Below are 16298 nucleotides of genomic sequence, written 5' to 3' on the forward strand. Positions count from 1 at the left end.
GGTTAGTGTCGCTTTGGCCTCACGTAATGCGGGGAAATTTTCAGGGCTGATGTTGTTTGGAGAAAGAGTGAGAATGAGAATGAGAATATCGAGAGTTGAGCTTGTGTCTGTTCGGCGTACGAGTACATGCGTCTTTGAATACGGCTGGTTCCCAGCCTCTAGAAACATACCTGTCTGCTGGGAGAGGCATAGCTCACCATGCCACAAGGTGATGATCTCCACGCCATCAGCGTAGCCTACCTAGGGCCCGAAGCTTCGTTTTCGCACCAAGCAGCCCTCGCCGTCTTCCCGCCGCAGTCGACGACGTCCTCCAGCAGCACGAGCAGCCCAGTCACACTGAATCCCCTTCCAACCTTCCCCTCCATATTCTCCGCCATCCAGGCCTCTTCCACAGACCGAAGACAGTACGATTACGCCGTTGTGCCCATCGAGAACAGCACGAATGGCTCCGTGGTCGGAGTTCTCGACCTCCTCGCTCAATGCGGCCTCGACCCAAGCGCCCCATACCCAGACATTGAAGTCTGCGCTGAATACTACCTGCCTGTACATCACTGCCTCTTCGTATCGGCCAACTCCACCACGTCAGAATCCACAATCCGCACCCTCTACACCCACCCGCAGGTCTGGGGCCAGTGTGCGCGCTTCCTATCGTCACGGTTCCCTCCCGCGAAAGTTGAAAGGATAGACGTCGGAAGCACCTCTGCAGCCGCCCAGCTTGTCGCCCAAGAATCAAACGGCGGTCTCAGCGCAGCCATCGGGTCAAAGTTGGCGGGAGAAAAGCATAACCTGATCTGCCTGGCTGAGAACATTGAGGACGAGCCTGGCACTAACACGACGAGGTTTTTTGTCGTGAGGAATAGAAAACGGCAGGTACCGTCGGATGCACTGCTGTCTTACCTGTCAAGTCGCTCCGAGGCAAAGGATGCGGTAAGAAATAAATCTCTACTGGCTTTTACGATATCGCACACGAAGCCCGGCGCACTCGCAGATGCTCTGGCAGTGTTCAAGACGTATTCTTTCAATTTAACGAGTATAGACACCAGACCGAGCCGGAAAAGGAATTGGCAGTACGTCTTTTTTGTGGAATGCGAGCAGGCGGCCGATGTTAGCAGTAGCAATCTTGCTGCTTCGGATGAAGCCGGCTTAAATATGATGTTGGCTGATTTGGAGAAGTATACCGAAAGCCTTAGGTATCTGGGAACATTCGAAGATCAATTAGTCAGGGAAGGGGACAATGCCCCTTGAGGTTTGCGGAGAATAGAGTCGACAACAATAATGATTGACTACCTAAGTTGGTATTGGCTAGCTGTCCTGAGTCCTGGAACACCAGAATGAATTGTGGCTGAGCACGTGGTTCAAGGAACACTATTGCCAGGCGTTGCAGGACTGCGCAGGGCGCTTTGGCCCAACATGAAAGAAGTGAGCTCGAATGAAAAGGAGTGACCAGCTCATGAGAGAGTACATTTCGGCCTACGAGGGAAACGCTTCAGCAGCACCGAAGTCAAGTCTTCCAATCGGACCTTCGTTTCGCCGTTCATGTGATGGCCACAGTTGATGCATCTGTACCGCAGTGCATCCAGTGGTATGTCGGACTTACATCAGGTACACTAGAATTCTTAGCCGATTCCCCTGCGAACACCCATGGGCACTGTAGGGTCACCGAGGGGCTGCACCTGATCGCCGTCGTATTCTCAGACCATGACCATATGGCGTAAGTTTGATCGACCTGGATTAAGCGTTAGTCTGGCGAAGCGTTGCTAATAGTTGCCAATGACCTTACCATGGACTAAGCCTCGATCTTGCCTGGCCGGCGGAGCAGTAGCTCGCTCAGCACCCCAAAGAGTATTTCTCTTGATTTTTGGGTTCTCAAGTTGACTGACCTGTGGCTTTCCAACCACAGTCTGGTCCCTCCCCGCCAAAGATAGGGAATCGGGCGCGTCGCTGGGACGCCCAGAGCGAGAAGATGCTGTCGGTGTGACGTCGTGGACCAGTGGTCGACTTTCTACAAGCGGCTTCTCGTGTTTCGTGTCAATTTCGTTGAATTGTCAATCATCATAGAATTCGTCTTCGTCGTCAGCGTCAGCCAACTGTTCAAAGTTGACCTTGTAGCGCAAGATAGCACCGATACCACCAAAGCCTTTCACAAATTGGTTGCCTTCGCTGGATCGGTCAGAGACAAACTCCAATGCGGCACCAAAATCCTTGTATTTCTCGGCGAGCCACTCGAGGAAAGAACTCTGATCGATTACTTCCATTTCCTGGCCAGTTTCTTTGTCCATGAATTGCTCACGATTAGCCTCTTGGGCCTTGGTAGTGTGGAAAATCTTTTCAGAGCCATCCGAAGCCTTCAGAACCCATCGGGTGACATCCAAGTTTTCGTAAACAATCAGGGTTTCGCAAGCACCCAGTTCCAAGGCTTTCAAAGTATCTTCAACACCGTAGCAGACACGGCCACTGTCTTGACTGATCTCCTCGAAATATTTGCCGATCAGCTTCTTCTCCTGGATAAATTTAACATTACTCAAGGTTTCGGAAGCGAGATCGATGGCCTGATTGAAACCGTTCTCGCCACCATAAGAGACATCGACGACTTTGATCACTTTAGCTTGAAGACGACCGTCGAACATGTCCGACTGGTTCAAGTCGTTCTTGAAATCGGCCGAACCAGCTAGGACCAACCCGGCAACATTGACTTTGTCGTTGGTGATGAAGTTCTGAACTGCCAGTTCTGCAACTTTACGCACGTAATTGTGACGCTTTTCTTCTCTGAGACGAGCAAAACGAAGGGCAGATTGACCACCACGGCCGTGCTTCTTGGGCAGATCGACCGAGAACTTCTGGAGAACTTCTCTTGTATTTCCGCTAAGTGTGCCAAAGAGTGCTCCGTTACCATCCATGATGATGAAACCAAATTTCTGATCCGACTCGAGAAGTTCGCTGAGAGCCTCGGTATGGAATTTGTTGTCACAAAGGTAGAGCGAGGTGTTGATAGGCTTGAACGGCTCAAAGTCTATGTTGATCTTTCTTTCCTTTCCTTCGGAGGTGATGATTTCTCCACAGTAGACGACCAGGCCGTTCGGGGGGACTTTGTTGTACAGCTTTAGACGTTGCTGAGTGGAGGTAATGGCTGACAGGACAGATAGACGGTTGACTCGAGATTTGATGTTCGAGGCAGTACCGAATTCTTCAGCCAACATCTTTGCCGCACGCGAGACCTGATCTTTGGGTGGAATGATGAGAGAAATCATGGAGGTACCGTTACCCCGGGCCGCCTCGAGGCGTTTGATCAGTTTTTTAACCTTCCATATTTCGATGTTTTTTTCCGCCTCGTTTTGCTGTTGAGGGGCACTCATGTTTGCTTAGATCTGGCCTCGCAGAGGGGGCCCGCTCGGAGGAAGAGGTTACTCAGAAGTCGGAGGGAGGATGTAGTGAGTCAATGAGTGTGAAGGGAGAGGCGAGAAGTTCCAGGAGAGTTGAGGTGAGAAGTGAAGTGACGTTGGCAACTCAAGTGGATAGGTAGAAACAGTTGGGTGCGGGCTGCGCTGGCAAATGTGCAAATACTGGTGGCGTCGGAGGCTGTGGTCGTGTGTGGCCAGAAAAATCCTAGTTACAGGTACGGAGATTCATACTGACACATAGGCGCAGGATATGTACGGAAGAGTATTGAGGCAGAATTGCGCAGGAAGACCGTCGATCCACAACAGCGAAACAACGCTTATCATCGGCCCGCCACTATCTGTGCGAAATCTCTAGGCCCTGTGGAGGCGCCTAAGAACTCGGCCAGGGATCAACAAACAGAGCCTATCGCATACTTTTTCTCCCCTCATCGGCTAACAGCGATGCTAATGTCTGTATCGTGCGGTGACGCTGTGCCGTTCACTTTCCTCAGGGATTGTTTCTCAAGACTCCTCCGGTTCGAAAATTCTGGTGGCTATTTGTGCTTTGTTGTCCTCTTCTTGCACTGCATTTCTCAATATTCGTCGATTTGTAGCATGTGTTGAACCTCCCAGTCTCCCCCTCTCTTGCCTTATCTTCGCACCGTTGTCTGCCGGTAGCTCCGATTGTCCCAGACCGTTGACGCCCGGCGACACCGTATAAAACAGGACGAGCTCGCCGGTGCCTCGCTTGCGAATATGAGCCAGCGACCTAAACAAGCTCCAACAAGCTGGGCAGCCTACGAACGTGGAAGAGCATCTTCCTTCGACTCCCTCAACTCTGTTCCCGAGAACGAACCACAGACTAGCTTCTCCCCCAGCACTCCCCCTCGATATGAATACGGCAGAGGTTCTAGCCAGGATGACGATGAGGATGGTCCACGGCTGAGGAGAAAGTCCTCCTTGGGGAAGAAGTTTGATAGCCTGCGCCAGATGGGCGGACCGAACAGTATTGACAACTTTGCAAAATCCTTCCAAAGAGCTGCAGGGTTTCGCGAGATAACACCTATAAGGAGGAACTCGGTCACGATCCAGGATGGACAGGATGAAGAAACAGGTGCTCCAAGCCAGAGCACTTCTAAGGCGCCAGATAGATCTCTGTTGAGACGACAACTCCAGGACTATGATCTCTCGTCTCAAAACGAGACCGCTGTACAAGAAGGCACAGACGCACCGACAGAGCAATCGAGACTTCTGCCTGTGACGAGTCAGCGGTCTTTGAAATCCACTTCGGATTCGATTGCCACAGACTTGAGGTTACCAAGTGTGTTGGGAACCAGTTACGGGAGTATTTCCTCGCGGCTCACCGTCACAGCGCGGCAGCGAGCTTCCATTCTGATCCAAGCGCAGGAGGAAGCAAGCAAAAGGGCACTTCAACATCCTGAAGAGTTTCAAGATGAGCCACAGCGATTCCTGGAGCGAGAAGTACTTCCCGACGGTGAAGTTATTGAGCGCACGGTTGGGGAGTCTACTGTACCCATGACCATCTTCAACTCGATCAATGTTCTCATTGGTGTCGGCATACTCGCACTGCCACTTGGTATCAGATATGCTGGTTGGGTTCTTGGGTTGATATTCCTCACGCTAGCTGCCCTCTCAACGTGCTACACAGCCAAGCTACTGGCAAAATGCCTGGACACGAATTCCGCGTCGACCACGTACGGAGACATTGCATTTCTGGCTCTGGGGTCTTGGGGTAGGAACTTCGTGGAGGCATTGTTCATCCTCGAGTTGACAGCCGCCAACGTAGCACTGGTCATCCTGTTTGGGGACAGCATGAACTCGTTGTTCCCGGCCATTGGCGTCACCGACTGGAAGATCATCATCTCACTGGGTCTGATACCGCTCAATTTTGTCCCCTTCAAGATGTTGAGCATCAGCAGTGTCATTGGTATCTTCTGCTGCTTTGGCATTATCGCCATTGTGTTCGCAGATGGGTTGATCAAGCCCCACGCTCCTGGCTCCCTACGGGAGGTCGCCAAAACCTACGCCTTTCCCGAGAACTGGCGGACAATACCACTGAGTCTAGGTCTATTCATGGCACCGTGGGGTGGACACAGCGTTTTTCCCGCCGTGTACAAAGACATGCGTCATCCGCATAAATACGGCCGTGCTTTGCGATATACCTACTTTTTCACCTACGGGCTTGATCTGTCGATGGCTGTGCTGGGTTATCTGATGTTTGGCGACGGGGTGCGAGACGAAGTCACCTCCAACATTTTGCGTTCGACAGCGTACCCTCACGCGCTATCAGCCATCATCGTTGTCCTAATTGGCATCATCCCCATCACAAAGATTCCGCTTTCGAATCGTCCGATGATGGACACTTTGAACAAGAAGTTCTATATCGATTTGAGGCAAATGGACCCCAAAGCACGAATGCACAGCGAGAAGAGCTTGAAGCATCGTGCTGCACGTGGCGTTATCGGAATCCTTACCAACCTGTTGCAGCTTGGGATCGCCATCGGATTCCCCGACTTTGACAGCATCATGGCCTTGATGGGTTCGGGGTTATGTTTCACCATCTGCATCATTCTCCCCGTCAGCTTCTATTTGAAAATCTTCAATGCTGAGTCCGCCGTCGATACAATCGAGAGGGTCCTGGGTTGGATTCTAGTCGCAGTCTGCGTTGTCCTAGCGGTGCTGGGGACAGTCTTTGCCATTTTGCCAAAAGAAAAGATTGGGATCTCCAGTTGATGCGGCCCGGTGACTCACCAACCCGCCTCAATCAATCCGGACATGTGCATTTGCATTGCATTGCGTTTCAAATGTTTTTGAAATGTCACCAGAGCACTGTAAGCAAGTATTGGCGCGGCTTGAGCTTAGTACAACCAGCTTTTGAAACGTGTTGTTTATGGAGTCATGTGGGCATGAGGGAGAGAATGTGTTGATTTAGCTTGTGTCAATCTTGCAGCGCAATTAATCTGACTTGAGACTGCTCTTCTACTCCTGTCTCTGATCTAGTATACGATGTCTACACACTTCTATATTTACCTAATATTACATCTTTGTACATGAAGCATTTTGGGCTTGGTGACGTAGGTAGTAAATAGCATTCTATGAATGCTCCGAGATGACCGTGAAGCGATACTTCCCAACCCCGTGGGCCCGACCCAGTAGAACTAATCCAGAAGGATACCCCTCGAGAATGCACAGTCCTCGTCTGTACCGCGCTTCCCGGGGACTTTGTTTTACACATCGAAAGCGGCCGAAGTTGCACGAAGCGAGGTGTGGCACAGTACGAACTAGTAACCACATACGGTATCCGTATTGTCCACTCGTATCCCTTGTGGTTGTAGCTGACTACACATAGGTACCTAGTGACCCCCGGTAGCGTCGACGCCGGGGAGTAAGTTTGGAGAGCTTCCAAGCCAGGGGGATGCCAAAGTGAGCGAGCGCTCAAGTGAGCCATCCATCTCCTTGTTCTTTGGAGCGAGCACGCCTAGTAAGTGCGACCACGGCGCCTCACTCGTCTCCCTCGCGTGCAAACACATTAGGCGCATGGGTGAAAAGGCGCATGGGTGAAAAGGCGCATGGGTGAAAAGGCGCATGGGTGAAAAGGCGCATGGGTGAAAAGGCACACGGCATCATCAGAAAGAACGTCTTTTCAACCTGGAACACCCGCGAGCTCAAAAGCCCGCTTTCTAGATTTTTTTTTTGTCGGTGCAAGAAGAACGTCAAATATGGATATCTCAACGAACAACTCGCAGCTACCGTGAGGTTCATCTTGCCTTTCGCGCACACAGTGCCAGCCACCAGCTCAGGCTTCCGTAACAAACGCCAGAACAACAAAATGACAATCCTTCCTCTTCGAGGGCTCATCCGTGTGACGTACACTTGGAACGCCCCCGATGTTTCTTGTTTACAAATTGATATCATGTAACCAGACCTCTTGTGTGACACGATGTGAGAACCTGCTGGCCGCGAGGATCTCTACCATTTGTCCCTCACTAACCAACAACTCTTGCTTGGGGACGAACCACCTCAACCCCTCGCTGCATGGGGGCGTGGTCAGGCTGCCCTTGTACGTCCAGTACTCTTCGAGCCCGCCGACTTCATCGATGGCCAAACGCACGTTGACTTGGAGACCCTCGATCTGAGAAGTGTCGTTGAAGTGGATCAGAGGGCCGAGCTGCTTGAAGAATGCCGATTCCGTGGGTGCCTCAGGGGGTGCGACGCCGACGCGGATGCCAATGACAGCCGCCTCCTCGTCTTCTTCATTGACGTGGACCATGTGGATCTCGGCACGGCTTCGAACGCCGTCGATGAGGTGTTCCGAAGGGGCGTGTATGTGCCAGCCTATCAGGAAGACCTCTTGGTCGTCAAACTTGAAGTTGGGCAGGCCTGTGATCTCGCCTTCTGGGTGATGTAGCGTGAAGGACGGGGCGAATTGCCAGTTGGCGAAGTTCCCGGGTAGAGGTTCATTCTTGTAGCCCTCGAACTCGGGTTTGTGCAGGGTTGCCAACTCTTGTCCGACGATGTTGATGGGGGACTGGTGCGTTCCAGATTGACAGAGGGAATATTCTGCAAGTTATATGAGCGATTTGAGGTAGGCAGGGAACAAAGGATAGAAACCACTTACCGGGTTTTATCGTCGCCCAATCAGCAGAGACATCGTAATTCCAGTCCTTGGGCTCTCTCCCGACGTCGATACGGACCTGCCGCCGACCCAGGTGTGGATGGGATTGGTAGTTGTCATGCTTTGGACAGCTCCAGGCCGTCGAGACGATAGCAGAAAGGAAGAGAATGGAAGTCAACATGGCCCAAGATGCAGTACAAGATGATCAAATGCGGAATAGTGGCTCAGACAATGTACAAGAACGGATAGAAGGAATGAAATGTACTCAAAACGGCAACGGACGGCAATGCAAGAGCGACAGACAGGCTTTGAAGACAAATGAAAGAAATGAAGTGGTCTGATGGCCTCCATCGCCAAAGGTCTCCTGGTACTCTTATATGGCGGATCTCGGGACCATGGCTGGCAGTTCGCGTAAGACCATGGGACTCAGGATGGGATTGGGCTAGGGGTGTGTATGGGAAAAGCTCCTTGCCTGTTCCAACGGTGGTATACCCTAACCTTGAAACGCCCAGCGCAGTCCGGAGCGAATTGGGTCTGTATACCTCGTATAGGCACTGCCTATCAAGCGCAAGGCTGAACGTGAATGGCTGCATTGTGCTAATTGTGAATGCGTATTTGTGAGGATCGAGGCTGACCACACTTCAGCTGGCAGTACATTTCTTGTCGAGTTTTTTTTTAACATCTCAACGATGCCCTCGACGGCGGATGACAAGCTTCGCCCACAAAGGCAAGACGACCAAGCATTCCAAAAGCTCCGAGAGAGAGGCACAGCAACGTGGTGGACGCAAGGCGGAGTACGCATCCAGCATTGGCGCCAAGTGTGTTCTGACGGCCAAGATCAGGGGGCGCAACTCCGCTGTTACCAAAGACAGCGAGGCGCCGGCACAGTACGGGACTTTGTCGCCCAGTGAATCCGGCCGACCGTTAGTAGCGCAGAGTCTGACTGTTCTTGGTAGAAAACACTCTTCATAGGCGAAGAGACACGTTTTCCAAGACTTTTCAAGGAGGCAGCCAAGTGACTTGGCAGTAGGAAGCGGTTGAAGGGTCTAGACTCACCGAGAGACCATTGTCCAGATCTGAGACCTAGAATTTCAGTTAAGCCGCCACTGTTCTGTTTCTAACAAAGGTGAGGCACTCTTCAAGGAAGGAGTATCTCGGCGGCAATTTTGTGTGCTCTTGAGAGGTCCTGAGGGCTTCATCCAGATCCCCAGGCCAGTGATATGCCTATAGTCATATTCATTTCCACCAGTTAATTTCCACCAGTTAGCTAGAAAGGGCCGGTAACTTCTTTGCTGGGCTTATGCATGACAAAAGATCCATGTTGGACTCGACATAGCTCGCTGGTGCTCAAAAATATCGTGGGGTCGATCTGACATTTTCCGTTGGCATTTTCTTGGGCGATGAGCCTCGCGGGCCTGGACTGGGATGGGCCATTTGAAGTCCAATTTCGTGAAAGTGTTCCAACTTTGCCTTGGCGGGATCTGTACGGAGCATCTGCTTTGAAGCGAGGGCTTCGTCAGCGTGTGGTGCAAGATCCATATGGATGATGGTCAAGACCAAGTCTTGACAAGCAACTCCGAGCAGTTGTTGTAGCAAACCATGACTCTGTCAACTCTGTCCACAAATACTTGGTGCACATGTCTGATTCAGGAAATTGCTTCCATCACTTCTCGTGCACGGAACCCGGCAGTCCCTCGAGGATGAAGCATGAAGCCGAGGCATTGTAAATTAGAAGGATGATACTGGCCAACGTCGGCAGAGCAGGGAGAGTCAGAATATTGTTTGCAGTTCGGCCAATGACAGACCCACGGCTGTGAATAAAGAGTGTATTCCACCATATTCTGATTCTGACATATCAAGCGCAGGTACGGAGTACAATAGGTCATTAAGCAGTGCTTGGTGCGGGTATTGAAGAGGGGGGGGGGGGGGGTGTCAGGCATGATATGGTGCATGGGAAATCTTCCTAGGTACGAACTTTAGTAGGTCTCTGGAGCACTAATAATTTAACACCTTATAAGTGTCCATAGAGGCGGCGGTCTAAGTGATCATCTTCTAGTAGGTAGTTAACATAGTTAACTAACTAGAGGCAGCTACTAGGTACCTTAGGCGGTTAGTTGTCCTCAACCCTGAAGACATGGAAAGAAGGCCGAGGATATGGTGGTGGCTTTCTCCCTCCATCGCAGTCTCATCCCCTCCAGTAACGACCCCCATAAGTCAGGATTCAAATATCCCTCCTCCAACCCCCACGAAAAAGCCACTCTCGCCCCTACTGCCTCGGGTGACATGTCAACGCGCTGAAATCAACCCGCTCTCGTTGGCTCACAGACATCCCCAGGTCCCGTCAATGCTTCGTGTTCCACCACGGGGATATGCCGACTCGGTGCCGTGTCACCTTTGCATACTCCATTGAGAAACGTTGCCGTGACCCGGCGTACGGTTCTTCACAGAGCAGTCCGTTGATCAATTTATGTCACCCATCCTAGGGCGTGGGCGACTTTCTGACCTGTGCTGTATCTTTGCTATGCGAGTCGTGACTGAACTAATACTATATATAAAAGTCCACCAGTTCTCCGTACTTCGGATACGAATCCACTGTCGCTAGAATTCAGACTGGCGCACACTTCGTTCCTCCAACATGGCCTGCCAAAAAGACACTTCAGCCTGTGGCTCCTGTCCAAGTGACGGCCACCACAATGGCTCCGTAGGCGACATTGAAGACTACAAAGTCGAGCTTGACTCCTTACGAAGACGAACCCTTGAACTCGAGCAAAAGCTCTCCCAGCTAGGATTTGCCGAGACGGCGAAGGCGCCTTCAAGGTTCCGCTCGGCAAACTGGTTCAGCGTCGATGCTGCGAACCCTGAGATGTCGGCGCTCTACACTGAGCGATATCTCAACTATGGCTTGACAAAGGAGGAACTCATGTCTGGGAAGCCGATCATCGGTATCGCTCAGTCTGGATCAGATCTGGCACCGTGCAACAGACATCATCTGGAGCTTGCAAAGCGCGTGCGAGAAGGAGTTCGTACCGCTGGTGGTATCGCCTTTGAGTTTCCCACACATCCTATCCAGGAAAGCTCACGAAGGCCAACCGCGACGCTGGATCGAAACTTTGCGTACCTGGGCCTCGTCGAATTGCTCCATGCTTATCCGCTCGACGGAGTGGTTCTACTTACAGGCTGTGACAAGACGACACCTGCCTTCCTGATGGCTGCGGCCACTATTGTGAGTCCTCCACGACGTTGAGTGTCAGTTTACATATGCTAATATCGAGTAGAACATTCCAGCCATTTGTCTCAATGTCGGACCTATGCTTAACGGCCGTCTCTTTGGTTCAAGTGATAAGATTGGGTCTGGAACGATCTTGTGGAAAGCCAGAGACATGCACGCGGCAGGTGAAATTGATGACGATAGGCTGGTTGAGATGATAGCTGCTGGGTATGTCTAAGTCTGGAAACCCTTCCCAGTTTGACTTGGCTCACCCACGAGAAATAGCTCTCCCTCCGTCGGCCACTGCAACACCATGGGTACTGCTAGTACCATGAACGCTCTGGCAGAAGCACTAGGTATGGCTCTGCCTGGGTCTGCTGCCATACCAGCTCCATACCGCGAGAGAACACAATGCGCCTACAAGACCGGTCGGCAGATTGTGGAAATGGTTCACGCGGACCGCAAACCCAGCGACATCATGACAAGAGAGGCTTTTGAGAACGCCATTGTCGTCAACTCTGCAATTGGAGGAAGCACAAATGCGCCGATACATCTCAACGCCATCGCCAAACATATCGGTGTTCCGCTCCACCTCGACGATTGGGACCGCATCGGCTTTGATATCCCTCTGCTTGTAAACGTGCAGCCTGCCGGTGAGATGTTGTGTGAAGAATACTACAGGGCCGGAGGTCTCCCTGCCGTCATGGCCGAGCTGCTGGACCAAGGAAAACTCCACGGGAAGGCTCTGACGTGTAATGGCAAAACAGTGACAGACAACGTCAGCGGCAGGCACTCATGGGACCGTCGTACCATCAAGGCATATTCGGAGCCGATGAAGAAGGAGGCAGGATTTTTGCACATGACGGGCAACCTGTTCGACTCGGCCATCATGAAGACGTCGGTCATCTCAGACGAATTCCGAAAAGGGTTCTTGGAAGACCCGAAAGATCCCAACGCGTTTACGTGCAAAGTTGCAGTCTTTGACGGGAGAGAAGACTACGTCCATCGGATCAAGGACCCAGATGTGCCGGTTGACACGAGAACGATCCTGGTCATGCGAGGTGCGGGACCAGTTGGATACCCTGGCGCAGCAGAGGTGAGTTACTTCTAACATATCTGATACGCATCCCACGATCCAAACCATGTGGAACTCGTCGGCTATTGCTACAGCATACAGGGACATGATATTTGCTAATCACTATCTAAACATGACGCAGATTGTCAACATGCACGCTCCAGGGAAGGTGCTGAGGCAAGGCGTCCATTCTCTTCCGTGTATCGGCGACGGTCGACAGAGTGGCACGTCCGGCTCACCCTCGATATTGAACGCGAGCCCCGAAGCCGCAGCAGGTGGCAACTTGGCCCTCCTGCGCGACGGGGACATGGTGAGAGTTGACCTCAACAAGAGAAAGGTCGAGCTGCTTGTATCAGAAGCGGATCTCAAGAAGCGCCGTGACGATCTAGAAGCAAAGGGCGGATACTCTTTTCCTGAAAGCCATACGCCGTGGGAGGACATTTTCAGGAGAGAGACGGGACAATTGAACGAGGGCATGGTTTTGAAGGAGGCCGTCAAGTTTCAGAGAGTGGCTCAGAAGTGGCCTGCCCCACGACACAATCACTAGGGACAGAAAGAAAGGGCTCGCTAGCATTGTTTAGTTGTGGGCAAGTATACAATTGAATGACCAGGACAAGTCTATGGTACCAATCTGGTCTATGGCACTGTATTCAGTGTCTGTGCCTCAGAAGCTCGTAGCTTCGTGGCTTAGTTAGTACAGGTAGGCAGGTACCTTGGACATTGTGCCCTTGGCTATCGTGGACGGTGATACCTGAATGTCTGTAAGAGAGGAGATGGAGCACAGTAAAGCGAAGCAAAGCACAAGCCCCTTGATCGACATCGATTGATTTTTTGACTTGATCATGAATCTATTATTCAACATGTCAGAAATTGCCTTTTACTTTTGCCCCCAATCTACACCAAGTTCTATAAGCTACAAACCGAGACTCTCTCAGAAGTACAGGACATGGGTGGCGGCGGTGGTGGTGGTGGTGGTGGGACTGTAAGAGACAGACGGGACAACTGGTGTCTACCACATCTCCCACACCACATCAGGAAGGACGGTCCTCATGACCCTCCAGTGTCCAATGGCACTCTGGGCCTGGTACTTTTCGAGCAGTTTCGTGTTACCGCTCTGCAGGACGTCGACATCGACGGTCCCCGAGTTGTTGAACGCACTCGCGGCTATTTCGTGGCGGGGCATCATGTACTCTCTCCGCGCGCCGCTGCCTAGGAAGTCGGCCTCGACGGGCTTGCGGAACGTGATGGGCATGCCGGGTTGTTTCTGGCAGAAGAAGACCATGTTCGTAAAGTCGACTTTGTGCGTGTCTCCACCTCCCCCTTCTGCTGGCGCTTCGTCTTCCCTGAAGACGCGACACGACGGAAACACCGACGTAATGGTCCGGTGGATAACCGACGAGGCGGGCATGGCAATGTCGCCCGCGTAATTGATCGCGATGACGCCGTCGGGTTTGAGAAGCGTCCGCAGGCCCGAGAGGAACTGCGTCGTGAACAACTCGACCGGTTCGGCGCCGCCCGTGAACACGTCGTGGATGATGTAGTCGTACGCGTCGGCCTCGTAGGTGGTCCTGTTCGCGACGGCGGCCACGGCGTCGACAATGTCGCAGGTGTGATTGTGCGGGAGACCAAAGTACTTGATCGCAAACTCGTGCACGACGGGGTCGATCTCGATGATGGTCGTGTCGACGCCGTGAGCGATCATGGCCGAGGGCGCGGTGCCGACACCCAGACCTATATTGAGTGCTTTTTTCTTCTTCGATGCGGCGGCATCTTCCTCCTCCTCCTTTGTGCCATTATCTCTCACCTTCGACCCCTTCCCCTTCGTCTTAGCCTTCACCTTGGTATCTTTCGACGATGACGATGGCGGAGTCTCAACGAGTCGTACAGCTTCAAGCATGGTAAAGATGGCGTATATAGGTTCTCCCACTCTTCTTGTCGAAGCGACATTCCCAGGTGGCGAAGACATCTTCCACTCCCCGCCGAGAAGACTGTGATCACACCGCATCACCCGGAACCCACGACCATGGTCCTCCAAGACGGAAATGTAACCCGTCACCGACTCCTTGCGTTCCAACAGCGTGTAGTCGTAGAGCGCCAGGGTATTGTTGAGGACCTCTGTAGTTCTGGACAATGAGCAATGTGGGTTCGCGACCATGGTAAACGCCACCGCGGGAAGGGAAGGCCAGATGATATTACTTGGCAACACCGCCCCGTACAATGACGCTATCAGCAATTGCATGCCGATGCGCGACTTGAGAAACCCGGGCCCTGTGAGAGACGCAACGAACGCCTTGGACGCCCTCTGGAGCACGGTCATGAGCGCAAATAGGCCCATGGCGGGGAACGCATCAGCACCACCAACACTTGTCGAGGAAGAGGAGGCGTTGATCTCGTCCAGATACTGCAGGGACATGTACACTGACAATGCCACCAGGGGGTAACACGTCAAGCATTCCGTAAGCACCGGACCCAGGGGGTTGCCGAGGTACCAACTGAACCGGAAAGCGACGAATTGTACAGCTGGGACCGAGAAACAAAACGGCGTGATGGCCCGTCCGACCCATGGAGGCAGATAGCCTCGTAGCAAGAAGGCGACGAGAAAGGACACAGTCAGCCCATATCGATGGTACAGCGCGGCTGGGACTGCGCCGTATACTGGAGATAGGTTGAGTTGAGATACCGCTGCTTGTAGCGAGGCGAGGAGGATCAGTTGGAGCGATCGTTGTGTACGGATGTCGCCGAGACTCCTGAGGAGGGACTTCCTGGATGGTGGTGGTTGAGCTTCTTCTAACGATGGATGTGACGCTGTAGTCGACACAGGTACCTGAAATTCGGGAGGTTGCTTGTTGGTAGCTTTGATCTGCTTGGACGCGTTGTGAGACTGCTGTTTGTTCGCTCGTCTGGCCATGTTGTGTTCCTTCGATTTGATATTGTCACAGGTAAATATACATATGTACGGGTGCGTGCTTTCGTGGGCATCAGGAGCTTAATCTGTCCTCCGGTCCCCAGCTTCACGAATGCGGGCCGGCCCAGGATTCAACAGAGATTTAACAGGCGTGGTCGGTTGTCAAAAATTCCAAGATGACTGCAATGTAAATATGTCTCGAGGTCGGACGGCCTACTTCAGTCAACACATGGACAGGAACGGTACAACTGGGTTTCAGGGAGCATGAGAAACGGTTCTCTCGTTTGGGGCTAGTTAGTGAGGCTCACGTGTCACCACTAAGTAGTTAGTGGCTGCTAATAAGTGCTTGGGTACGGAGTACGGAGTACTATTGTAGGTCCTTAACTAAATCCCCCGAAAGGGTTTAGGGGCGCGAGGCTGCCAAGAGGTAGAGCCTTGCGCACTAACTCTACCTGTACCTTTAACTGAGTATCGCTGAGCTCTCACTGAGCGTTCCCCTGTGTACGGTTATTCCTTCAGCAAACACACCACGGCCTAATCTGGGCCCTTGCGATCGGCTATCGTTGCCTCTCTACATCAAAATACTGTGCAAGGTAAAGAACAATGATTTGTCTAGGACGGCCTTCGACAAGTTCAGCCGGAAATCCGCCTAGCCGGCACCTCAACTTGGATTTACGCCATTTGCATCTGGCCTGAACAATCTAGCATCAGAAGCGACAGAAACTTGAGGTTCGCACTTCAGCTTTATGAGGGTTTTGGTGATTCTGAGCCTGGCAATCCAAGCTACTGCACTGCTGACTAAAACTCTGCATCATCTACACCATGACCCGAAACGCCCTTCGCACTTTCGCAAGGCGTCGCTCAGGCGCACTCAGCCGTACGGAGGAATATTCTCTTTGATTCGCGCACGAATTGGATAGTCAGTCTCGTCTCCACATATTTGGCTTTGCCTGTTGTTCGAACAGCGTGTTGGCATCGTCCAAGGTTCGAGGAATGCACCAGTTACGTTTGTCCAAGTGGCTAAGGCGTCAAGAAATTGTCGACATTACCCAAGAAACATATAGTAGTCTGCCGACTTTCAGCCCCTTGCAGCAGCC

General features: G+C 52.2%; 6 protein-coding genes across 6 annotated transcripts; 3 read left to right on the forward strand and 3 right to left on the reverse strand.

Annotated features, from left to right (window-relative positions):
- Window positions 1–198: 198 nt before the first annotated feature.
- Window positions 199–1245, forward strand: PV08_04061 (uncharacterized protein; the record flags this gene model as incomplete). Its single annotated transcript, XM_016378410.1, has 1 exon — window positions 199–1245. One exon carries the CDS (start codon window positions 199–201, stop codon window positions 1243–1245), a length of 1047 nt encoding a protein of 348 aa, XP_016237087.1.
- Window positions 1246–2045: 800 nt separating this feature from the next.
- On the reverse strand, window positions 2046–3353 carry PV08_04062 (eukaryotic peptide chain release factor subunit 1; the record flags this gene model as incomplete). The annotated part of the gene is made up of 1 exon (XM_016378411.1): window positions 2046–3353. One exon carries the CDS (start codon window positions 3351–3353, stop codon window positions 2046–2048), a length of 1308 nt encoding a protein of 435 aa, XP_016237088.1.
- A 780-nt stretch (window positions 3354–4133) lies between these two features.
- PV08_04063 (uncharacterized protein) lies at window positions 4134–6131 on the forward strand (the record flags this gene model as incomplete). Its single annotated transcript, XM_016378412.1, has 1 exon — window positions 4134–6131. The coding sequence occupies one exon, from the start codon at window positions 4134–4136 to the stop codon at window positions 6129–6131; it is 1998 nt and encodes a 665-aa protein (XP_016237089.1).
- Window positions 6132–7296: 1165 nt separating this feature from the next.
- PV08_04064 (uncharacterized protein) lies at window positions 7297–8194 on the reverse strand (the record flags this gene model as incomplete). Its single annotated transcript, XM_016378413.1, has 2 exons — window positions 7297–7958; window positions 8017–8194. 2 exons carry the CDS (start codon window positions 8192–8194, stop codon window positions 7297–7299), a joined length of 840 nt encoding a protein of 279 aa, XP_016237090.1.
- A 2454-nt stretch (window positions 8195–10648) lies between these two features.
- On the forward strand, window positions 10649–12843 carry PV08_04065 (dihydroxy-acid dehydratase; the record flags this gene model as incomplete). Its single annotated transcript, XM_016378414.1, has 4 exons — window positions 10649–11236; window positions 11289–11449; window positions 11507–12317; window positions 12439–12843. The coding sequence occupies 4 exons, from the start codon at window positions 10649–10651 to the stop codon at window positions 12841–12843; spliced, it is 1965 nt and encodes a 654-aa protein (XP_016237091.1).
- A 462-nt stretch (window positions 12844–13305) lies between these two features.
- On the reverse strand, window positions 13306–15204 carry PV08_04066 (uncharacterized protein; the record flags this gene model as incomplete). Its single annotated transcript, XM_016378415.1, has 1 exon — window positions 13306–15204. The coding sequence occupies one exon, from the start codon at window positions 15202–15204 to the stop codon at window positions 13306–13308; it is 1899 nt and encodes a 632-aa protein (XP_016237092.1).
- Between the last annotated feature and the right edge of the window lie 1094 nt (window positions 15205–16298).

This window comes from Exophiala spinifera (assembly GCF_000836115.1).
Source record: "Exophiala spinifera strain CBS 89968 unplaced genomic scaffold supercont1.3, whole genome shotgun sequence".
Classification (NCBI taxonomy): domain Eukaryota; kingdom Fungi; phylum Ascomycota; class Eurotiomycetes; order Chaetothyriales; family Herpotrichiellaceae; genus Exophiala; species Exophiala spinifera.